A 24,164-nucleotide genomic window follows, 5' to 3' on the forward strand; every position below is an offset into this window, starting at 1 on the left:
CTTAGGGGTAGGATCTGTTTAGAAGCCTCTTGGACCTAGACTTGGCGCTCCGGTACCGCTTGCCATGTGGTAGCAGAGAGAACAGTCTATGACTAGGGTGGCTGGAGTCTTGACAATTTTCAGGGCCTTCCTCTGACACCGCTTGGTATAGAGGTCCTGGATGGCAGGAAGCTTGGCCCCAGTGATGTACTGGGCCATTCGCACTACCCTCTGTAGTGCCTTGCGGTCGGAGGCCGAGCAGTTGCCAGGCAGTGATATAACCAGTCAGGATGCTCTTGATGGTGCAGCTGTAGAACCTTTTGAGGATCTGAGGACCCATGCCAAATCTTTTCAGTCTTCTGAGGGGGAATAGGTTTTGTCGTGCCCTCTTCACGACTGTCATGGTGTGCTTGGACCATGTTAGTTTGTTGGTGATGTGGACACCAAGGAACTTGAAGCTCTCAACCTGCTCCACTGCAGCCCTGACGATGAGAAGGGGGGCGTGCTCGGTCCTATTTTTCCTGTAGTCCACAATCATCTCCTTTGTCTTGATCACGTTGAGGGAGAGGTTGTTGTCCTGGCACCACACGGCCAGGTCCCTGACCTCCCTATAGGCTGTCTCGTTGTTGTTGGTGATCAGGCCTACCACTGTTGTGTCATCGGCAAATTTAACGATGGTGTTGGAGTCGTGCCTGGCACTGCAGTCATGAGTGAACAGGGAGTACAGGAGGGGGCTGAGCACGCACCCCTGAGGGGCCCCTGTGTTGAGGATCAGCGTGGCAGATGTGTTGTTACCTACCCTTACCAGCTGGGGGCAGCCCGTCAGGAAATCCAGGATCCAGTTGCAGAGGGAGGTGTTTAGTCCCAGGGTCCTTAGCTTATTGATGAGCTTTGAGGGCACTATGGTGTTGAACACTGAGCTGTAGTCAATGAATAGCATTCTCACATAGGTGTTCCTTTTGTCCAGGTGGGAAAGGGCAGTGTGGAGTGCAATAGAGACTACATCATCTGTGGATCTGTTGGGGCGGTATGCAAATTGGAGTGGGTCTAGGGTTTCTGGGATGATGGTGTTGATGTGAGCCATGACCAGCCTTTCAAAGCACTTCATGGCTACAGACGTGAGTGCTACGGGTAGGCAGGTTACCTTAGTGTTCTTGGGCACAGGCACTATGGTGGTCTGCTTGAAACATGTTGGTATTACAGACTCGGACAGGGAGAGGTTGAAAATGTCAGTGAAGACACTTGCTAGTTGGTCAGTGCATGCTCGCGTACACGTCCTGGTAATCCGTCTGGCCCTGCAGCCTTGTGAATGTTGACCTGTCTAAAGGTCTTACTCACATCGGCTGCAGAGAGTGTGATCACACAGTCTTCCGGTACAGCTGGTGCTCTCATGTATGTTTCAGTGTTATTTGCCTCGAACCGAGCATAGAAGTAGTTTAGCTCGTCCAGTAGGCTCGTGTCACTGGGCAGCTCTCGGCTGTGCTTCCCTTTGTAGTCTGTAATGGTTTGCAGGCTCTGCCACATCCGACGAGCGTCAGAGACGGTGTAGTACGACTCGATCTTAGTCCTGTATTGATGCTTTGCCTGTTTGATGGTTTGTCGGAGGGCATAGCGGGATTTCTTATAAGCTCCCGGGTTAGAGTCCCGCTCCTTGAAAGCGGCAGCTCTAGCCTTTAGCTCAGTGCAGATGCTGCCTGTAATCCATGGTTTCTGGTTGGGGTATGTACGTATGGTCACTGTGGGGACGACATCATCGATGCACTTATTGATGAAGCCAATGACAGATGTGGTGTACTCCTCAATGCCATTGGAGGAATCCCAGAACATATTCCAGTCTGTGCTAGCAAAACAGTCCTGTAGTTTAGCATCTGCTTCATCTAACCACTTTTTTGTTGATCTAGTTACTGGTGCTTCCTGCTTTAATTTTTGCTTGTAATCAGGTATCAGGAGGATAGAATTATGGTCAGATTTTCCAAATGGAGGGCGAGGGAGAGCTTTGTATGCATCTCTATGTGTGGAGTATAGGTGCTCCAGAGTTATTTTCCCTCTGGTTGCACAGGCATTTAAATTAGGCAAGTCAGTCTCAAAACCAGCTGTATTGTATTGAACATGTATTTATATTCCTGTCTGAAGTATAATAATAATTAATTGATGCTCCGTATACTAAGGAGATAATGGGAGTCCAGCTGAGAATTGGTCCCTAATGCCCCTGTTTCCAACTAGGACGTACAACATCAGCAACCTGATGGACGACCTGAAGGTCCTTTACAGAACAGCCGGGGCAGACGGCAAAGGCATCACCTTTATCTTCACAGACAACGAGATCAAGGATGAGGCCTTCCTGGAGTATCTCAATAACGTGCTCTCATCTGGGGAGGTGATACGTTTTTTTTGTTTTTTATGCAACTTCTTAGGGGGTAGATCAGCTTTAATACTACAGATAGATTGTAGCTTCCATCAATGTAATTGTCTACATAATTTCCAATCCCCCATATATTTTTGGGTAAATATATACAGTATATATACAATATCAGTCAAAAGTTTGGACACACCTACTCATTCCAGGGTTGTTCTTTATTTTTATATTTTCGACATTGTAGAATAATAGTGAAGACATCAAAACTATGAAATAACACATATGGAATCATGTAGTAACCAAAAAAGTGTTAACTTGTTATGGATAGGGGGCAGTATTTTCACGGCCGGATAAAAAACGTACCCGATTTAATCTGAGTATTACTCCTGCCCAGAAACTAGAATATGCATATAATTATTAGCTTTGGATAGAAAACACTCCAAAGTTTCTAAAACTGTTTGAATGGTGTCTGTGAGTATAACAGAACTCATTTGGCAGGCCAAAACCTGAGAAGATTCCAAACAGGAAGCGCCCTCTCTGACCATTTCTTGGCCTTCTTGATCATCTCTATCCAAAACAGGGGATCTCTGCTGTAACGTGACATTTTCTAACGCTCCCATAGGCTCTCAGAAGGCACCAGAACGTTGAATGATGACTTTGCAGGCCATGGCTGAAAAACAGTAGCGCATTTGGTAAGTGGTCGATCTGAGAACAATGAGACTGGCGCACGCGTGCACGAGACGACTCCATGTTTACATTTTCAGTCTTTGAACGAAAACAACGACTCCCGGTCGGAATATTATCGCTTTTTTTATGAGAAAAATCGCATAAAAATTGATTTTAAACAGCGTTTGACATGCTTCGAAGTACGGTAATGGAATATTTTGACATTTTTTGTCACGAAACGCGCCGGGCGCGTCACCCTTCGTTACCCTTCGGATAGTGTCTTGAACGCACAACAAAACGCCGCTATTTGGATATAACTATGGATTATTTGGAACCAAACCAACATTTGTTATTGAAGTAGAAGTCCTGGGAGTGCATTCTGACGAAGAACAGCAAAGGTAATCCAATTTTTCTTATAGTAAATCTGAGTTTGGTGAGTACCAAACTTGGTGGGTGTCAAAATAGCTAGCCCATGATGGCGAGCTATCTACTCAGAATATTGCAAAATGTGCTTTCACCGAAAAGCTATCTTGAAATCGGACACCGCGATTGCATAAAGGAGTTCTGTATCTATAATTCTTAAAATAATTGTTATGTTTTTTGTGAACGTTTATCGTGAGTAATTTAGTAAATTGACCGGAAGTTTCGGTGGGTATGCTAATTCTGAACGTCACATGCTAATGTAAAAAGCTGTTTTTTTTATATAAATATGAACTTGATTGAACAAAACATGCATGTATTGTATAACATGATGTCCTAGGAGTGCCATCTGATAAAGATCATCAAACGTTAGTGCTGCATTTAGCTGTGGTTTTGTTTTTTGTGACATTATATGCTAGCTTGAAAAATGGGTGTCTGATTATTTCTGGCTGGGTACTCTGCTGACATAATCTAATGTTTTGCGTTCGCTGTAAAGCCTTTTTGAAATCGGACAGTGTGGTTAGATAAAGGAGAGTCTTGTCTTTAAAATGGTGTAAAATAGTCATATGTTTGAAAAATTTAAGTTTTCGGATTTTCGAGGAGTTTGTATTTCGCGCCACGCCTATCATTGGATATTGGAGCAGTTGTTCCGCTAGGGGAACGTCTAGATGTAAGAGGTTAAACAAATCAAACTATATTTTATATTTGAGATTCTTCAAAGTTGCCACCCTTTGCCTTGATGACAGCTTTGCACACTCTTGGCATTCTCTCAACCAGCTTCATGAGGTAGTCACCTGGAATCAATCAATCAATCAAATGTATTTATAAAGCCCTTCTTACATCAGTTGATGTCACAGAGTGCTGTACAGAAACCCAGCCTAAAACTCCAAACAGCAAGCAATGCAGGTGTAGAAGCACAAGCAATGAATTTCAATTAACAGGCGTGCCTTTTTAATGTGAGAGAAAAGAGAGAAAAGACATGAAGGTCAGTCAATCCGGAAAATTTCAAAAACGTTTAAAGTTTCTTCAAGTGCAGTCGCAAAAACCATCAAGCACTTTGATGAAACTGGCTCTCATGAAGATCGCCACAGGAAAGGAAGACCCAGAGTTACCTCCGCTGCAGAGAATAAGTTCATTAGAGTTACTAGCCTCAGAAATTGCAGCCCAAATAAATGCTTCACAGAGTAACAGACACATCTCAACATCAACTGTTCAGAGGAGACTGCATGAATCAGGCCTTCATGGTCGAATTGCTGCAAATAAACCACTAGTAAAGGACACCAATAAGAAGAAGAGACTTGCTTGGGCCAAGAAACACAAGCAATGGACTGTAAACCGGTGGAAATCTGTCCTTTGGTCTGATGAGTCCAAATTTGAGACTTTTGGTTCCAACCGCTGTGACTTTGTGAGACGCAGAGTAGGTGAACGGATTATCTCCGCATGTGTAGTTCCAACTGTGAAGCATGGAGGAGGTGGTGTGATGGTGTGGGGGTTCTTTGCTGGTGACACTGTCAGTGAATTATTTAGAATTCAAGGCAAACTTAACAAGCATGGCTACCACAGCATTCTGCAGCGACACGCCATCCCGTCTGGTTTGCGCTTAGTGGGACTATAATTTTTTTTTCCAACAAGACAATGACCCAACACACCTTCAGGCTGCGTAAGGGCTATTTGACCAAGAAGGAGAGTGATGGAGTGCTTCATCAGATGACCTGGCCTCGACAATCACCCGACCTCAACCAAATTGAGATGGTTTGGGATGAGTTGGACCACAGAGTGAAGGAAAAGCAGCCAACAAGTGCTCAGCATATGTGGGAACTCCTTCAAGACTGTTGGAGAAGCATTCCACATGAAGCTTGTTGAGAGAATGCCAAGAGTGTTCAAAAGCTGTCATCAAGGCAACGGGTGGCTACTTTGAAGAATCTAAAATATATTTTGATTTGTTTAACACTTTTTTGGTTACTATATGGTTCCAAATGTGTTATTTCATTGTGTTGAAGTCCTCACCATTATTCTACAATGTAGAAAATAGTAAAAATAAGAAATAACCCTTGGAATGAGTAGGTGTCCAAACATTTGACTGGTACTGTATATATACATATATTTTTAAAATATATTTTCCTTTATTATTTTCCAGTGTGGTCAAGTTACTCTGATGTTATCTAACATTATTCTAACGCTACTCTAGTAAAAGAAAAAGTTCCAATTTGTCATTCTTAATTATTATGCTTGTTGTGTGCAGGTGTCCAACCTGTTTGCTCGTGACGAGCTGGACGAGATCACTCAGAACCTCATTGGTGTAATGAAGAAAGAGTTGCCTCGCGTCCCGCCCACCTTCGACAACCTGTACGACTACTTTATCTCCCGAGCCAGGAAGAACCTGCACGTGGTTCTTTGCTTCTCTCCGGTATGATTTAGTAATACCGGAAACATAAAAACACCACCTCCATGATTGTCACTCAAGAATTCAGGAGTTTGTTATGTAGTGTCCCATCGATAGTATTTTGCAGAGTAGTTCCATAGAGAGGTTTGCTGGCATCAGCCTTTGAGGGCAGAGTGAAATTACATTTGTTCGTATTCATCCATCCATCCCTTTATTTCCCCTGACAGGTTGGTGAGAAGTTCCGTTCGCGCTCCCTGAAGTTCCCAGGTCTGATCTCAGGCTGTACTATGGACTGGTTCACTCCCTGGCCCAGCGAGGCTCTAGTGGCCGTGTCCCAGTACTTCCTGTCTGACTTCCACATGGTGTGCTCCCCCGAGGTCAAATCCGCGGTGGTACAGACCATGGGCATATACCATGACAAAGTGTCTGTCACCTGCGAGAGCTACTTTGACAGGTACTGTAGTTGACTGAAGTTGGGAACTAAAATGCAAATCTAGTCTTAAATCCACATTTATAGTTATAAATGACAATAATTTACATGTCAGATAGTGTGGTTATGTCAAATAAATGGCATCCATTTCTTATACCCAAAGCCTGTCTAAATAACCTACGTGTGTGTTTTTAATTTTTCCACCCTAGGTTCCGAAGAAGAACTCATGTGACCCCTAAATCCTACCTGTCTTTCATCAATGGATACAAGACGGTATACAGTGAAAATTACAACTTTATCAACACACTGGCTGAGCGCATGAATGTTGGTATGGAAAACCAATTGAGTGGCTACTAGCTAAGGAATAATGATAAACTTCAAACTAACTGCTTATTATATTGTAAAGGAAATAAATGTTGGGATTTCTTGTCAGATTGCAGTGTTGTGGAAATGCTTTGTATTGCAGGTCTGACCAAACTGTTGGAGGCTAGCGAGTCTGTGGCTCAGCTGTCCAAAGACCTGGTGGTTAAGGAGAAAGAGCTGGCTCTGGCCTCCATCAAAGCAGACAAGGTAAATGGGAAATAATATAGAAACCATAAAAATAGAATTTCATTATATTTCTATGTAGGAATCACCCTTTCACATCCATTCACAGAATACATGCATGTAAAGTTTGCCTGCTGATTTGTTGTCTTGTCTGTACAGGTGCTGGCAGAGGTGACAGTAAGCGCTGAAGCAGCCACCATCGTAAAGGCTGAGGTCCAGATTGTAAAGGACAGAGCCCTGAAGATTGTGGAGGGCATTGAGAAGGAGAAAGCCTTTGCAGAGGTCAAGCTGAAAGCAGCTAAACCGGCTTTAGAGGAGGCAGAGGCCGCTCTGAATGTGAGTCTTACTGTACATGAAAAGATCCATTTGAAAAACAAAAAATATATATTTTGGGCCATTTGAAATTTCTTGTCATTTCGGGACATGTTCAGTAGGTAACAAAACAGAAGAAAAAGGCCTGAAATAGGGAGGGTACTACCGCAACTTTTTTCCTTTTGCAAAATGTTTTCTGTTACATGCCCTAATGATCTCAACCCTTTTATATATTCTCCTTAGACCATTAAAGCGGCTGACGTAGCCACGGTGAGGAAGCTGGCCAAACCTCCCCACCTCATCATGAGGATCATGGACTGCTGTGTGCTGCTCTTCCAGAAGAAGCTGGACACCATCACCATGGACCCAGAGAGGCCCTGCCACAAGCCCTCCTGGGGAGAGGCACTCAAGGTCAGAAAGCCTCCATTCTAGACTCTACCAGACTCATAGATCTCTATGTATGACTCTGGTAATAATAGTAGAACAAAATAGAATAGAAGAGGCCTTGATATATTGTCCTCGGAGAAGGATATTCTTCTTACCAAGATTTTACACTATACACGCACATCAAACCATCAGAGAGTCACTCAGACGTTACATTTACACTCCCAGTCCCATCTCTGTATATTGAATTGATTTGTTGTAGCTAATTGTTTGGTTTGTTGTAGCTAATGTCTTGGTTTGGTTTGTTGTAGCTGTCTTGGTTTGGTTTATTGTAGCTAATGGTTTGGTTTGTTGTAGCTATTGTATTGGTTTGGTTTATTGTATCTAATGTCTTGCTTTGATTTGTTGTAGCTAATGTCTTGGTTTGGTTTGTTGTAGCTGTCTAGGTTTGGTTTGTTTTATCTAATGTATTGGTTTGGTTTGTTGTAGCTAATGTTTTGCTTTGATTTGTTGTAGCTAATGTCTTGCTTTGATTTGTTGTAGCTAATGTCTTGCTTTGATTTGTTGTAGCTAATGTCTTGCTTTGATTTGTTGTAGCTAATGCTCTGGTTTGGTTTGTTGTAGCTAATGCCTTGGTTTGGTTTGTTGTAGCTCATGTCTTGGTTTGGTTTGTTGTAGCTCATGTCTTGGTTTGGTTTGTTGTAGCTCATGTCTTGGTTTGGTTTGTTGTAGCTCATGTCTTGGTTTGGTTTGTTGTAGCTCATGTCTTGGTTTGGTTTGTTGTAGCTCATGTCTTGGTTTGGTTTGTTGTAGCTAATGCCCTGGTTTGGTTTGTTGTAGCTAATGCCCTGGTTTGGTGTAGTTGGTTTGGTTTGTTGTAGCTAATGTCTTGCTTTGGTTTGTTGTAGCTAATGTCTTGCTTTGGTTTGTTGTAGCTAATGTCTTGCTTTGGTTTGTTGTAGCTAATGTCTTGCTTTGGTTTGTTGTAGCTAATGTCTTGCTTTGATTTGTTGTAGCTAATGTCTTGGTTTGGTTTGTTGTAGCTAATGTCTTGCTTTGGTTTGTTGTAGCTAATGTCTTGCTTTGGTTTGTTGTAGCTAATGTCTTGCTTTGGTTTGTTGTAGCTAATGTCTTGCTTTGGTTTGTTGTAGCTAATGTCTTGCTTTGGTTTGTTGTAGCTAATGTCTTGCTTTGGTTTGTTGTAGCTAATGTCTTGCTTTGGTTTGTTGTAGCTAATGTCCTGCTTTGGTTTGTTGTAGCTCATGTCTTGGTTTGGTTTGTTGTAGCTCATGTCTTGGTTTGGTTTGTTGTAGCTCATGTCTTGGTTTTGGCCAAAGCCCCCCTCCCATCTATGTGCTTTAGCTTATGAGCTGTGTCCTTGTGTTACTTCAATTGCCGGCCTTCTGTATTTTCTTTAAATTTGCCTTTTTAGCTGATGAGCGCCAGTGGTTTCATGGCGTCACTGCAGCAGTTCCCCAAGGACAGCATCAATGAGGAGATGGTAGAGCTACTGCAGCCCTACTTCCAGATGGAGGACTACACGTTTGAGTGTGCCAAGAAAGTGTGCGGCAACGTGGCAGGCCTGCTCTCCTGGACCTCCGCCATGGCCACCTTCTTCGGCATCAACAAGGAAGTGCTGCCACTTAAGGTACGGGGAACATAAGCTGAATGATTCTACCCTCTATGAAGTAGCATGGGAACACTATTTCTGTTTGTGTGTGTGATCCAATATATTTGAGCATTGGGCCAGTAACCGAAATGGATCTGCTGGATTGAATCCCCGAGCTGACAAGGTAAAAAGCTGACAAGGTAAAAATCTGTCGTTCTGCCACTGAGCAAGGCAGTTAACCCGCTGTTCACCAGGCACCGATGACGTGGGATGTCGATTAAGGCAGTCCCCCGCACCTTTCTGATTCAGAGGGGTTGGGTTAAATGTGGAAGACACATTTCAGCTGAATGCATTCAGTTGTACAACTGACTAGGTATCCCCCTTTTCCTTTAGATATGCATTGTGAACAGTATTTTTTCTCCACGTGTGTGGACAGGCTAACTTGATTATCCAAGAGGGCAGACTGTCAATAGCCAATTCCGAGCTAGCCAGTGCTCAGTCTCAGCTGGATGAGAAACAAGCCGAGTTGGACAAAGTACAGGCCAAGTTCGATGCTGCCATGAAAGAGAAACAGGTGAGGTCCAATCCTTAAAAAATAATGTATTCTTAAATGAGGAATATTGCAAAATAAATATATAGATAGTTGATTTTGTGATGCTTTACAGGATTTGCTGGACGATGCAGAGATGTGCAGGAATAAAATGGTGGCAGCATCAGCACTCATTGATGGGCTTAGTGGAGAGAAAGTGCGCTGGACAGAGCAGAGCAAACAGTTTAAATCACAGATCAACAGGCAGGTTACAGATAAGAGAGGGATAGCATCAAGTTTCTTTACTTTCAGTGTTCTGACTGAAGTCATTGTTACTATGTACAAAGATTTAATGCAATGTAACACAATAAACTACAGACAATATCAATGCTCAGTTCTTTCCATCAGAGGCTTTTCAATGTGACCCTTGACCATCTGTTGTCGTCTCTTGGATAGACTCGTAGGGGATGTCCTCCAGCTCACTGGCTTCCTGTCGTACTGTGGACCCTTCAACCAGAACTTCCGCAACATGCTCCTAAAGGACATCTGGGAAGCAGAGCTCCGGAAGAGGAAAATCCCTTTCACTGATAACCTCAATATTATCTCTATGCTGGTGGACCCCCCTACTGTAAGAAAAGATCATGAATGCAGTAGTGAATTTAATTTTACTTTTGAGTTGCAAACAAAACAGTCATCGACAAAACTTGCATTTGAATCCCAGAGGATAACACCTTAAAATATTAATGAAAACACTTATTTCCAAAGTGGTTCTTAGTATCCATTTCACTGAACTAGATGTTCTACAAAATGTGTTTTGTTATGTCCCAAAGCACCATAGTGAAACATCCTTCCCTTTTCTGTGTGTCAGATAAGCGAGTGGAACCTACAGGGACTGCCTGGAGACGACTTGTCAGTGCAGAACGGCATCATCGTGACCAAGGCCACGAGGTTCCCTCTCCTCATCGACCCTCAGACCCAGGGCAAGGCGTGGATTAAAAAGAAAGAAAAAGCCAATGATCTGCAGGTAAGCCACTCACTTCTCACATTCACACTCTTACAAACAAACACACCAGTGTGAAAACTAAATGTATTGGTTCAATGTATTTCCAAGAACTCATGACTGGCCATGTTCAGTAGGTAGAAAGTGTTTTAAAACAGAATGAAACTGGGAGGTACTACATGAATGTATCCAATAGGAACACACCATTTTGTTTTCCCCTACTGAACACGACCATGATCTCTCTTGCAGGTCACGTCCCTCAACCACAAGTACTTCCGTACTCACCTGGAAGACAGTCTGTCGATGGGACGACCGCTGCTCATCGAGGACGTCCGAGAGGATCTGGACCCCGCCCTGGACAACGTGCTGGAGAAGAACTTCATCAAGTCCGGCTCCACCTATAAGGTAGATACCACAGCTCTAAGGTCAGTTTGACTTGAACAGCAGTGTTGTGAAATAGCCTGGTTAAACCAGACTGAACACTGTGTTCACCATGAAACGTAGAAAAATCAGTTTGGATGCCAGGCTAATTGGGAAATTAGGCTCCCATTCAAACCTGTGCTCATTGGTTGTAGGTGAAAGTGGGAGACAAGGAGACCGACGTGATGGATGGCTTCCAGCTCTACATCACCACCAAGCTGCCTAACCCAGCGTACACGCCTGAGGTCAGCGCCAAGACCTCCATTATAGACTTCACTGTCACCATGAAGGGTCTGGAGAACCAGCTGCTGGGCCGAGTCATCCTCACCGAGAAATACGTAAGCCTTCATTAACACTTTATAAACCATTCATAACCCCTTTATAAAACCTATGTGAACATTTTCCCTCGACTTCAGAGGCATTGGTTAAGGGTGTTGTCGGCAATACGTTTCATGGATGTTCTGATGGTGCCGTAACAGGAGCTGGAGGCAGAGAGAGTCAAGCTAATGGAGGATGTGACGGCCAATAAGAGGAAGATGAAGGAGTTGGAGGATAACCTGCTGTACAAGCTCAGCTCCACCAAGGGTATTGACTCCTAGGATAAACAAATCATATTAAGTGTTACATCGGATGTTTGGATAATGTCTCAGATACTCAGACTGCTCAATCTGCATGTTTGTGTGTGTGGTGTCTGTCTGTGTTTTTGTGTCTTTCTGTGTGTTTCTGTCTATGTGTGGGTGCATGCGTGCGTCTGTGTGTGTCAAGGTTCCCTGGTGGATGACGAGTCCATGATTGGCATCCTGTCAGTAACCAAGCTGACGGCGGCCGAGGTGAGCGAGAAGCTGCACGTAGCAGCCGAGACGGAGGTGAAGATCAACACGGCTTCAGAGGAGTACCGGCCGGCTGCCTCGCGTGGCAGCATCCTCTACTTCCTCATCACCGAGATGAGCATGGTCAACGTCATGTACCAGACCTCCCTGGCACAGTTCCTCAAGATCTTTGACCTCTCAATGGCCAAGTCAGTACCAGGGATGGGATTTTTGCTGATTAATCAGGAATTCCTGCTTTTCAGATATTTATCATTCATTCAAGTATAATAGAAATGGACCTATCCCAAAATCCAAATTTTCCTGATCAAATCCCTCAGTACACAGAACACATAGCAAATTCACCCACTTGTTTACCCTTTAATATTTTTTTTATCAAGTTTGTGTACACCCACATTATATCAGTCCATACCAGGGGTCTCCAACATTTTCTAGCAAGAGAGCTACTTTTAAGAAATAAAACATGTTGCGAGCTACTCTTTTTCTTCTAGCTTTCAAATAGGCACATTCTTCTCTTCTCCTCTCCCCTGTAACTCTTCCCCAGGTCCTTAGTGTACAAGAGAAAGTAGTGCACTATGTTTTCTCCCAATATACCTGGTAAAATAAGGGTTCATAAGCAACTCTGCTTTTCTTTCCCCAAATTATGTTTTATATTTTCCCAAATTATGTTCTCAGTTAAATATTTTCCTGGTTTTTGATTTTGTTTTGTTTTTCACTTTCAAAAATTACACTTGTTCATGCAGGTTTGACACAAACCGGTCCGCCTGGCACCTACTACCATACTCAGTTCCAAGGCACAAATCTTTTGTCTTGCCCATTCACCCTCTAAATGGCACACACACAATCCATGTCTCAAATGTCTCAAAAATGTAAAATCCTTCTTTAACTTGTCTCCTCCCCTTCATCTATACTGATTGAAGTGGATTTAACAAGTGGCATCAATAAGGGATCATAACTTTCACATGATCAGTCTGTCGTGGAATGAGCAGGTGTTCTTAATGTTTTGTATACTCAGTGTACTTCTGCCAGGTAAGCCTACTTTGCATTTAGCATTTAATTGAGAATGTTTTGGGAAAAGTATTTCAGTCAACCCAGAAGACTGTTATCACATCAACTGGCAACACACGTAGTGATAGACATACGCGCACATCACACAGACAGACAGGGGCAGTATTGCTGAAATTAATTGCCAGATATTGTGTTAGGTTTGGCTTTTTAAGCCAATAGTGGTTAACCAGGGGTGGGATAATGTTAATGCTGCGTTGATTAGATAGACACCGCAAGCTCCCAGCTACTTTCTGATATTTGTGCTATTTCTTTTTTTAATGACCGTTTGTGGTGGAACACGTGAAAATTGCTTGTACTTTCAGAATTGTTTGCCGAGCTACTCATAGGTGGGCTGCGAGCTACTGGTAGCTTGCGATCGACCTGTTAGAGACCCCTGGTCCATACAAATGGAAAAAGATGAGCCTGACAAATGGCATAGGCCTAAATCTAAATACACAACAGCGTTTATAAATGCATATGAGAACAACCTCTAGATTTGAAACTTTTGTTTGTTTTTTCCTCACGCAGGTCAGACAAGTCTCCTCTCACTCAGAAGCGTATTGCTAACATCATCGAGTACCTGTCCTTCGAGGTGTTCCGCTACACGGTCCGAGGGCTGTACGAAAACCACAAGTTCATCTTCACCCTGCTGTTGGCGCTCAAGATCGACCTGCAGAAGAACAACATCAAGCAGAACGAGTTCCAGATCCTCATCAAAGGTATCAGATCCTCACTACTGATCCTAGTTAACAGATCTCTGTATAGGTAGCAGTGTAGGAATAAAGTAATGGTTTAGTAGTAGTACATATGTAATGTTATCTGTGTGTTATAGGGGGTGCTGCTTTAGACCTGAAGGCGTGTCCTTCCAAGCCGTTCCGTTGGATCCTGGATCTGACCTGGCTCAACTTGGTGGAACTCAGCAAACTGTCACAGTTCACTGAGATCATGAACCAGGTGGGGCTGAACACTACAGTACCCTTTATTAATTATATCATTAGCAATGGTCACAGCTTTGTCTGAAGAGTACACGGCATTGACTTTACTTCTCTATTCATCTTATAGGTGTCTCGTAATGAGAAGTGCTGGAAGGTGTGGTTTGACATGGACAACCCTGAGGATGGTGTGATTCCTGATGGATACAACGACTCCTTGGATGTCTTCCATAAACTACTGCTCATCAGGTGAGCTCCTGCTTCTCAACATCAATATTTTACACATTGTTTTTTACTAAGGCCTTTGTAAGCCTCTTACAAGCCTGTTATAAACAGATCTCTCTTGAAGTTGTGGCTAGGGCATTCAGGTTCGAACCCAGGTTTGGTTGTACTCTCCTCACAGATCATGGTGCCCTGACCGCACACTGTCCCAGGCCAGGAAGTACGTTGGAGACTCGATGGGCATGAGGTTCGCTGAGCCTGTCATCCTGAACCTGGAGAGTACCTGGGAGGAGAGCGACACCCGCACCCCCCTCATCTGCTTCCTCTCTATGGGCTCTGATCCCACCAACCAGATCGACGCTCTGGCCAAGAAACTCCGGCTAGGTTAGCCCCATGCCTATCACCCTGAAGGAATCACTAACAAGTCACTGACAATACTGTCATTGTGATATTGTGTTTATTTGTTGCAGAGTTTAGAGCGATATCAATGGGCCAAGGTCAGGAGATCCATGCAAGAAGGCTCTTACAGATGTCAATGACACAGGTGAGGGCTTCTGACATTCAACTCTTTATAAATAAATGTAGTGTACAGCATATACAAATGTTTTCACATAGCTAAAAGTGTTTGTGTGTGTACACACAAGGGTGGCTGGGTCCTGCTCCAGAACTGCCATCTGGGCCTGGAGTTCATGGATGAGCTGCTGGAGACCGTCACCACAGTGGAGACCATGCACGACAGCTTCAGAGTGTGGATCACCACCGAGCCCCACGACCGCTTCTCCATCACCTTGTTACAGGTAAATGCCCTGAATACACCTACACAGACAAGACCAGTAATCTCCCCAGCAATATTACATTCTCCATATGAAACGGACCTATCCCCTAGCCAAAATCCAGAATTGCTATATTGTCCTAATCACATCCCTTATGTCTAAGAATAAATATTTGCTGACATGATTGTTTTCTGTCTTTCAGTCCTCTATCAAGTTCACCAATGATCCCCCCCAGGGGGTGCGGGCTGGCTTGAAGCGTACGTTTGCCGGAATCTCTCAGGATCAGCTGGAAATCTGCAACCTGCCCATGTGGAAACCCATGCTTTACAACGTAGCCTTCTTACACACTGTGGTGCAGGTACAGACTCAACCCACTGTCTTGATACATTCATATTTATAGATATACACTGTATTTAATGTAATTTACTGATTTTGCCTTGTCTGTTACTCTGTTGTAGGAACGTCGTAAATTCGGGCCCCTGGGTTGGAACATCCCGTATGAGTTCAACTCGGCCGACTTCACAGCCAGTGTGCAGTTTGTCCAGAACCACTTGGATGAATGCAGCCCCAAGAAGGTACTATCAAAATAGTCTAGGTCTATCTGAAGCTACAGTGACTAGTGTGCTCACAGACCTACACGTAACGTTTTTCTCCAGGGTGTCTCATGGGTCACAGTGCGTTACATGTTAGGGGAGGTGCAGTACGGAGGAAGGGTCACTGATGACTACGACAAGCGGCTGCTCAACTGTTTCTCTCGGGTAATGTCATTTTCTTTTTCAGTTAACGCAACTGTCCTGATCAATCTGTTGTACATGTGGGTAATCATGTGGGAAGCACAGACTTTGTTTTATAAGCATTATGCGTTCCCCAACAGGTGTGGTTCAATGACAAGATCTTTGAGCCGACGTTCTGCTTCTACACAGGATACAAAGTGCCTGTGTGTAAGACAGTGGAGCAGTACATGGAGTACATCGCCACCCTGCCTGCACTGGACACACCTCAGGTCTTTGGTCTGCATCCCAACGCAGACATTACGTAAGACACCATAGATCATCACAACGCTTCTCTTTAATCATGTCTATGCTGTGTGTTAGTCTTAATACTCAATATGAATACATTAATATTATATACCAATTCTTGTTCAGATATCAGACCAACACGTCTGCTGAGGTGCTGGACACCATCACCAACATCCAGCCCAAGGAAAGTGGAGGAGGAGCAGGGGAGACCAGAGAGTCCATTGTCTACAGACTGGCAGAGGACATGTTGGAGAAGTTGCCCCCCAACTACGTACCTCATGAGGTCAGTGCTTACTCTGTTTATGAAGGATAGGAACACAATGTAGCAAAATGTTTTGCAACGAATAATACAAATCTATGTTCTCATTGTACAAATTCCGGTAATAACTCCCTGTTTCAAAACGTTTTCCACTTACTGAACACCCCATATGGTTCTAATGATGGACTTAGCCTTAAGATGCTTTTGGGAAACCAGCCCTTGGCTGTAAAGAGCGAATGCACTGTATGCTCACACAACAATTTCTATTGTGATGTGTACTGTAGGTGAAAGCCAGGCTGGTGAAGATGGGTGCCTTGAACTCCATGAACATCTTCCTACGCCAAGAGGTGGATCGCATGCAGCGGATCATCGGAGTGGTGCGCACCAGTCTGGTCGACCTCAAACTCGCCATCGACGGTACCATCATCATGAGCGAAGTAAGAGAGCTAGCTAGAATGACCACTATAATGTATTACGACTATATTACTTGTTAACACTTTAATTGTGTTATACTTCAAATTAATATTTAGAGGTTTATAGCTTATAAATCTGTAATAACAATGTATGAAATTGTGTGTTATTTTGATGCTTGAATATTCAATGTCATATTCATGTTTTACCTCCTAGAACCTGCGTGACGCCCTGGACAACATGTTTGATGCGCGCATCCCCAACATGTGGAAGAAGATCTCGTGGGAGTCGTCCACTCTGGGCTTCTGGTTCACCGAGCTGCTGGAGAGGAACACACAGTTCTACAGCTGGGTGTTTGAAGGCAGACCCAAGACCTTCTGGATGACTGGCTTCTTCAACCCTCAGGGTGAGTCTCGTTCAAAACGTGAATTAGGCTAACTGATCAAACTTGCAGGGTAAGTTCAAAATACAGTTCAGCATAAATTAGCTTGTCATGTCTTCATCCTACTACATCACTGAAGATAGGATTATAATGACATATCTGACAAATGTTATCTATGTCTTTATGTTTGCGCCCTCTGTATGGCTATAGGTTTCCTGACAGCCATGAGGCAGGAGGTAACCAGGGCTCACAAGGGCTGGGCTCTGGACACAGTCACCCTGCATAATGATGTGCTAAAGCAGAGCAAGGAGGAGATCACTGCCTCTCCTGCTGTAAGTAGCCTCATGCAAAATACTATCATTGACAACACATGTACAAGATACAGCTTTCCCTTTTTACCGCAATGCCATCCATCATTCTCTGTCTCTCAGGAGGGGGTCTACGTCTACGGTTTATACCTGGACGGGGCCGGCTGGGACAGAAGGAACTGCCGTCTCATCGAAGCCACTCCCAAGGTGTTGTTCTGCCCCCTGCCTGTTATTCACATGTTCGCCATCAACTCCACTGCCCCCAAGGACCCCAAGTTCTACATCTGCCCCGTCTACAAAAAGCCTCGGCGCACAGACCTCACCTACATCACAGGGGTTGTGATACGCACAGTGCAGTCACCCGATCACTGGATCTTACGTGGTGTTGCCTTGCTCTGTGACATCAAATGATGGACAACTACTCAGTATTTTTTTGGTGTAGTTTACTAACCCTGTGTAGTTTCACTCAAGTAACACAAATAAATGTTTTTAAAATTCCAACTAGTGAGATGTAGAAATTTTAATGGAATTAACAAGCAGTTTTACATCACAACCAATACTAGTGTTTCGTTCATTGAAAGAGCCGAGGTGCATCCAAGCATCATAAGATAATTTTAACAGAAGAATCGCAACTCGCTCACATTTAAAAAAAAGTTCCTTTACGAGCTACATATTGTAACACCAGATAATGTGATTTAACCCATCAAAATGTAGTATCCATTATACTGGGAGTTACAGGTTAGGTACTGTTTGGTGTAGCACAGAACTTAAGACCAATTTAGCTTGGCAATACTGTCTTCGTCCTCGATTCGTGGAAGTCTCAAAATGTCCTTGTCCAGTTGCAGGGGGTCCCTTTGAATTAAGAAAATGCACCGTTATTAAAATATTTTTTTGCTCCATGAAGTAATCCAACTATGTGTATGTTGCCATCTTGTCTAGTTCAAGTCTTCTCTCATTGATTGAGACAGGTGGGTTCGTCCACCCCAAAGTGCTGCATGTCATGACAGACGCCGGTCTTGATCAATGAGAGAACTTGAAATAGACGAGATGGCGGCGTACACATTGTTGGATTACTTCATAGAGCAACATTTTTGAAATTCAAACGGACACCCTGCAACTAGACACGGTCATTTTATGAGACTCCCGTTTCCACGAATCGAGGCCGAAGGCTATTTGGTGTTGCAGGGTGTCCGAAGGCTATTTCAGTGCAACACCAAATAGTACACTTACATTACATTTGAGTCATTTAGCAGACGCTCTTATCCAGAGCGACTTACAGTAGTGAATGCATACATTTCATACATTTTTTTTCTCTGTACTGGTCCCCCGTGGGAATCAAACCCACAACCCTGGCGTTGCAAACACCATGCTCTACCAACTGAGCCACACAGGACCACAGTACCAACCTGTAACTCCCAGTATAATGGATACCAATTTGGGGTTTTAAATCACATTATCTAGTGTTACAATCTGTAGCTATTCCTTTACATGGTTAGCTGAAGTATTCCCATTTCACAGTCCAAGTGCTCTGCTGTGAGGGTGCCCATGAGAGGCTGACAGTCAGGGTTGAATACTGAGTAAGCGCTCAGTTCTCCAGGTTGACGTTTAGTTGGGCTCCGCAGCCCCTGGTAGAGCCAGTAGAAGAGAGAGATTAGGAAGAAAGGCAACCCGAAGGCCAGCTCAGCAAACAGCCCAAGCAGAACCAGCCAAAGCAACACCTTCAGCAAAGTCCGGTTTGCGAAACCAAGTTGCCTTGAACCAAGCCTTCGACCCAGAATGCAGTCCAGCAGACAGTCATCCTAAAAAAGTGGAGAGAATCACGAGTTAGTTAGCTAACGTTGAGGGGTGGAATTGAAATAAACGATCTATGCCATGACGCTACCTCAGTGTCTGACGTTGTCGTTTTTTTGTTTGAGTTTAGCCTACCCCACACTGTAAAGTTCCTGTAGCCTGAGGGACAGCAGGCATCTGATGTTTTGTCAACTCCTGTGCGTCTTTATCAGCTGTTGACTCCCAACTGGCGGACTTCAAAGTGCTTCCACTGCCAGGTGATGTTATGGGCTGCATCTCACCAGCCCTTGTACGGGGCTCTGAACGTCGCAAGCTTTTGCTAATGCTAACAACTTCTGATTCATACTCATGCAGAAATGAAAGACTGCGTGACAATGTATGCACTGTGCACGACGGGTATCAAGCACTGATAGCTAGCGAACTAGCAAGCTAGACTGATTTGAGACGTCATTTTGTTCTAGCAAATTGCCCCTCGATTGTGTGAAATGTAATCTAATCAAAAGCGGAAATGTTATATAAGGTGCTTTCAATGCATTGATAGAATTCAAAGGTTCACTGTCACAAAGAGTGATGTGAGAAATCCGTAGAAAATTGATCTTAAATTATGTTCTACTTCGGCAAAGGTATTTATAACTAACTCCGGGTTATTTACTTCCTTTTCCGGTTCGGGCGTAAGTAATGACGTCTGTTGTGTCGTAAAGCGCAGGGAAATAAACTTGACTCAACCGATAACTCAGGGTCGTCACTAGTTACACACTTTAACCACTGCTAACCTTATGCCTCACCTTAAATTAAGACCAAAAAGCTAATTTTAGTTAAGTTTTACGATATAGTCAATTAAGATATTTTAACTAGTGGAAACCAACAGCCAGGGATGAAGTGCTAGGGTGTATTCATTACGCCGATGCAACAGAAACCGTGTACTCTAAACGCTGTTTAGTTCCGTATTGTTCTTAAACGGAAGTTGTAGTTCAGTCATATGTCCAAAAAAATTAAGCAGCTGGGGGAACAATTAAAATGAATTAGAATTTACCAACATCACATCGAAGAGTATTTGGAGTAGTGGTCTATGTTGAAACAATTTGCAACGGAATCAGTGTAATGAATACATTCCTGTCATATTTTCCTCAGTAAGTGGGGGAAAGAAGAGGCCCTCTTTGGAACTGTTTTCTTCTGTAGGGTTTTATGGCGGACAACATCCCAAAAAGGTATATTGCCGGGGGGTAAATATTGGCAATAAAGTAAAAATGTATGAAAACTAAAATGTTTTTTTTTTGTCTTAATTTAAGGTTAGGCATAAGGTTAGCAGTGTACATAAGGGTAGGGTTTGTGTTTTAAAATGAGATTTTAAGAAGATAAATTGTAGAAATAGGCAGGGTTTATGATTGTGGTAACTAGTGACGACCCCTGAAACGTACCTACGTGCGTGCGTCTTTAAAAAAAGTATTATTCGTTTTACTTTTATTTATTCAGGATAGCACAATTGAGATCAGTGTCTCATTCCCAATCACGTCATTATTCCCTTTGTAAACAAAAAGGGCGTTATGGTAGACAGCAGCCAAAGGTTTAAGAGTAACGGCAGATGCAATCTGGTAAATGGTTTCACCATAGTCAAGAACTGGCAGGAAAGTTGACTGTACAATCTGATTCCTGCTATTTAGGCAAGATCTACAGTGCATTCGGAAAGTATTCAGACCCCTTGACTTTTTCCACATTTTGTTACGTTACAGCTTTATTCTAAAATTGATTAAATGGCATTTTTTTCCTCATCAATCTACACACGGTACCCCAAGCAAAAACAGGTTTTTAGAAATTTTTGCAAATGTATTAAAATAAACAAATACCTTATTTACATAAGTATTCAGACCCTTTGCTATGAGACTCAAAATTGAGCTCAGGTGCATCCTGTTTCCATTTATCATCCTTGAGTCCACCTGTGGTAAATTCAGTTGATTGGACATGATTTGGAAAGACACACACCTGTCTATATAAAGGTCCCACAGTTGACAGTGCATGTCAGAGCAAAAACCAAGCCATAAGGTCAAAAGAATTGTCTGTAGAGCTCCGAGACAGGATTGTGTCGATGCACAGATCTGGGAAAGGGTACCAAAAAATGTCTGCAGCATTGAAGGTCCCCAAGAACATAGTGGCCTCCATCATTCTTAAATGGAAGAAGTTTGGAACCATCAAGACTCTCCCTTAAGCTGGCAGCATGGCCAAAATGAGCAATCGGGGGAGAAGGGCCTTGGTCAGGGAGGTGACCAAGAACCCGATGGTCACTCTGACAGAGCTCTAGAGTTCCTCTGTGGAGATGGGAGAACCTTCCAGGAGGACAACCATCTCTGCAGCACTCCGCCTTTTGGTAGAATGGCCACTCCTCAGTAAAAGGCACATGACAGCCCGCTTGGAGTTTGCCAAAAGGCTTCTAAAGGACTCTCAGACCATGAGAAACAAGATTCTCTGGTCTGATGAAACCAAGATTGAACTCTTTGGCCTGAATGCCAAGCGTCATGTCTGGAGGAAACCTGGCACCATCCCTACGTTGAAGCATGGTGTTGGCAGCATCATGCTGTGGGGATGTTTTCAGCGGCAGGTCTGGGAGACTAGTCAGGATCAAGGGAAAGATGAACGGTTCAAAGTACAGAGTAATCTTGATGAAACCTGCTCCAGAACGCTCCGGACCCCGGAAGGTGAACCTTTGCCCCAGTCTAAAAGAACAACAACCCTAAGCACACAGCCAAGACAGATGGCGCAACAGATATACAGTGGGGAGAACAAGTATTTGATAACCTGCCGATTTTGCAGGTTTTCCTACTTACAAAGCATGTAGAGGTCTGTAATTTTTATCATAGGTACACTTCAACTGTGAGAGACGGAATCTAAAACAAAAATCCAGAAAATCACATTGTATGATTTTTAAGTAATTCATTTGCATTTTATTGCATGATATAAGTTTTTGATACATCAGAAAAGCAGAACTTAATATTTGGTACAGAAACCTTTGTTTGCAAATACAGAGATCATATGTTTCCTGTAGTTCTTGGCCAGGTTTGCACACACTGCAGCAGGGATTTTGGCCCACTCCTCCATACAGACCTTCTCCAGATCCTTCAGGTTTCGGGGCTGTCGCTGGGCAATACGGACATTCAGCTCCCTCCAAAGATTTTCTATTGGGTTCAGGTCTGGAGACTGGCTAGGCCACTCCAGGACCTTGAGATGCTTCTTACGGAGCCACTCCTTAGTTGCCCTGGCTGTGTGTTTCGGGTCGTTGTCATGCTGGAAGACCCAGCCACGACCCATCTTCAATGCTCTTACTGAGGGAAGGAGGTTGTTGGCCAAGATCTCGCGATACATGGCCCCATCCATCCTCCCCTCAATACGGTGCAGTCGTCCTGTCCCCTTTGCAGAAAAGCATCCCCAAAGAATGATGTTTCCACCTCCATGCTTCACGGTTGGGATGGTGTTCTTGGGGTTGTACTCATCCTTCTTCCTCCAAACACGGCAAGTGGAGTTTAGACCAAAAAGCTCTATTTTTGTCTCATCAGACCACATGACCTTCTCCCATTCCTCCTCTGGATCATCCAGATGGTCATTGGCAAACTTCAGACGGGCCTGGACATGCGCTGGCTTGAGCAGGGGGACCTTGCGGCGCTGCAGGATTTTAATCCATGTCGGCGTAGTGTGTTACTAATGGTTTTCTTTGAGACTGTGGTCCCAGCTCTCTTCAGGTCATTGACCAGGTCCTGCCGTGTAGTTCTGGGCTGATCCCTCACCTTCCTCATGATCATTGATGCCCCACGAGGTGAGATCTTGCATGGAGCCCCAGACCGAGGGTGATTGACCATCATCTTGAACTTCTTCCATTTTCTAATAATTGCGCCAACAGTTGTTGCCTTCTCACCAAGCTGCTTGCCTATTGTCCTGTAGCCCATCCCAGCCTTGTGCAGGTCTACAATTTTATCCCTGATGTCCTTACACAGCTCTCTGGTCTTGGCCATTGGGGAGAGGTTGGGGTCTGTTTGATTGAGTGTGTGGACAGGTGTCTTTTATACAGGTAAGGAGTTCAAACAGGTGCAGTTAATACAGGTAATGAGTGGAGAACAGGAGGGCTTCTTAAAGAAAAACTAACAGGTCTGTGAGAGCCAGAATTCTTACTGGTTGGTAGGTGATCAAATACTTATGTCATGCAATAAAATGCAAATTAATTACTTAAAAATCATACAATGTGATTTTCTGGATTTTTGTTTTAGATTCCGTCTCTCACAGTTGAAGTGTACCTATGACAAAAATGACAGACCTCTACATGCTTTGTAAGTAGGAAACACTGCGATTTTGCAGGTTATCAAATACTTGTTCTCCCCACTGTAGCAGCTCTGCTTGTAGCTCCTAAGCAACTTTGCAGTATTTTGTTATTTTGTGTTATTTCTTACATTATTAGCCCAGAAAATGCTTGTGTTATTACATACAGCCGGAAATAACTTTTGGATATCAGAGCGGAGGTAACTCACCAGCATTACGACCAGGAATACGACTTTCCCGAATTGGATCCTTTGTTCGTATCCCCCAGAGCAATTGAACTTATTCCAGAGGCTGCTCCAAAACCCCGCCGGTGGAGAAGAGGTATTCAGAATGGACTTCTAGTCCGACTCAGGAGACGTGCACATCATCCACCGCTTCCGAGTATATTACTCGCTAATGTTCAGTCTCTGGATAATAAAGTAGACAAACTCAGGGCAAGGATTTCCTTCCAGAGACACATCAGGGATTGTAGCATACTCTGTTTCACAGAAATATGTCTTTCTCTGGATACAGACAATCACGGACTACAAAGGCAAAACCAGTCACATCACGGACACTGACGTCTTGCTTCTGGATAAGCTAAACACCTTCTTCGCCCGCTTTGAAGATAATATACTGTTTTCTATTCTACTGTACTTTAGTCAATACCCTTCCGACATTGCTCAATCTAACATTTATATATTTCTTAATTCCATTCTTTTACATGTGTGTATTGTTGTGAATTGTTAGATACTACTGCACTGTTGGAGCTAGGAACACAAGCATTTCGCAACACCTGCTAAATATTTGACCAATAAAATTAGATTTGACAACACAGGAGTGGCTTCAGGACAAGTCTCTGAATGTCCTTGAGTGGCCCA

General features: G+C 43.6%; 2 protein-coding genes across 6 annotated transcripts in view; one reads left to right on the forward strand and one right to left on the reverse strand.

Annotated features, from left to right (window-relative positions):
* The window catches only part of LOC115163328 (dynein heavy chain 8, axonemal), a 59,380-nt gene extending 41,665 nt beyond the window's left edge, over window positions 1-17,715 (forward strand). For 2 of the 5 annotated variants that reach the window (XM_029715161.1, XM_029715328.1), the window contains 31 exons: window positions 2,203-2,356; window positions 5,664-5,828; window positions 6,032-6,258; window positions 6,444-6,562; window positions 6,701-6,804; window positions 6,940-7,116; window positions 7,336-7,503; window positions 8,909-9,124; window positions 9,522-9,659; window positions 9,751-9,878; window positions 10,071-10,242; window positions 10,483-10,638; window positions 10,864-11,019; window positions 11,190-11,372; window positions 11,514-11,619; window positions 11,800-12,052; window positions 13,437-13,627; window positions 13,741-13,862; window positions 13,971-14,089; window positions 14,244-14,446; window positions 14,533-14,606; window positions 14,707-14,859; window positions 15,038-15,193; window positions 15,294-15,410; window positions 15,492-15,593; window positions 15,710-15,870; window positions 15,981-16,137; window positions 16,398-16,550; window positions 16,741-16,930; window positions 17,117-17,238; window positions 17,338-17,715. In XM_029715161.1, coding sequence (XP_029571021.1) covers window positions 2,203-2,356; window positions 5,664-5,828; window positions 6,032-6,258; window positions 6,444-6,562; window positions 6,701-6,804; window positions 6,940-7,116; window positions 7,336-7,503; window positions 8,909-9,124; window positions 9,522-9,659; window positions 9,751-9,878; window positions 10,071-10,242; window positions 10,483-10,638; window positions 10,864-11,019; window positions 11,190-11,372; window positions 11,514-11,619; window positions 11,800-12,052; window positions 13,437-13,627; window positions 13,741-13,862; window positions 13,971-14,089; window positions 14,244-14,446; window positions 14,533-14,606; window positions 14,707-14,859; window positions 15,038-15,193; window positions 15,294-15,410; window positions 15,492-15,593; window positions 15,710-15,870; window positions 15,981-16,137; window positions 16,398-16,550; window positions 16,741-16,930; window positions 17,117-17,238; window positions 17,338-17,625 — 4,930 coding nt within the window. In that variant the 3' untranslated portion in view covers window positions 17,626-17,715. Of the gene's footprint in view, window positions 1-2,202; window positions 2,357-5,663; window positions 5,829-6,031; window positions 6,259-6,443; window positions 6,563-6,700; window positions 6,805-6,939; window positions 7,117-7,335; window positions 7,504-8,908; window positions 9,125-9,521; window positions 9,660-9,750; window positions 9,879-10,070; window positions 10,243-10,482; window positions 10,639-10,863; window positions 11,020-11,189; window positions 11,373-11,513; window positions 11,620-11,799; window positions 12,053-13,436; window positions 13,628-13,740; window positions 13,863-13,970; window positions 14,090-14,243; window positions 14,447-14,532; window positions 14,607-14,706; window positions 14,860-15,037; window positions 15,194-15,293; window positions 15,411-15,491; window positions 15,594-15,709; window positions 15,871-15,980; window positions 16,138-16,397; window positions 16,551-16,740; window positions 16,931-17,116; window positions 17,239-17,337 lie in introns of those variants that run through there. The other 3 variants (XM_029715243.1, XM_029715401.1, XM_029715492.1) reach the window with 2 other exon arrangements.
* A 4-nt stretch (window positions 17,716-17,719) lies between these two features.
* On the reverse strand, window positions 17,720-19,950 carry LOC115163734 (SAYSvFN domain-containing protein 1). The gene is made up of 2 exons (XM_029715927.1): window positions 19,141-19,950; window positions 17,720-19,013 (listed from the first exon to the last, which is right to left on the reverse strand). Exons 1-2 carry the CDS (start codon window positions 19,279-19,281, stop codon window positions 18,699-18,701), a joined length of 456 nt encoding a protein of 151 aa, XP_029571787.1. The 5' UTR covers window positions 19,282-19,950; the 3' UTR covers window positions 17,720-18,698.
* Between the last annotated feature and the right edge of the window lie 4,214 nt (window positions 19,951-24,164).

The sequence above is a fragment of the Salmo trutta genome, chromosome 1 (assembly GCF_901001165.1).
Source record: "Salmo trutta chromosome 1, fSalTru1.1, whole genome shotgun sequence".
NCBI lineage: Eukaryota > Metazoa > Chordata > Actinopteri > Salmoniformes > Salmonidae > Salmo > Salmo trutta.

What these genes read in the sequence shown, in the direction of transcription:
- LOC115163734 (XM_029715927.1), bottom strand. Translation starts at nt 19,281, where the DNA reads ATGCAGCCCATAACATCACCTGGCAGTGGAAGCACTTTGAAGTCCGCC. An exon ending in CAGGAACTTTACAGTGTGGG is followed by an intron (nt 19,014 to 19,140) that starts GTAGGCTAAACT and finishes CCACTTTTTTAG; the next exon opens with GATGACTGTCTGCTGGACTG.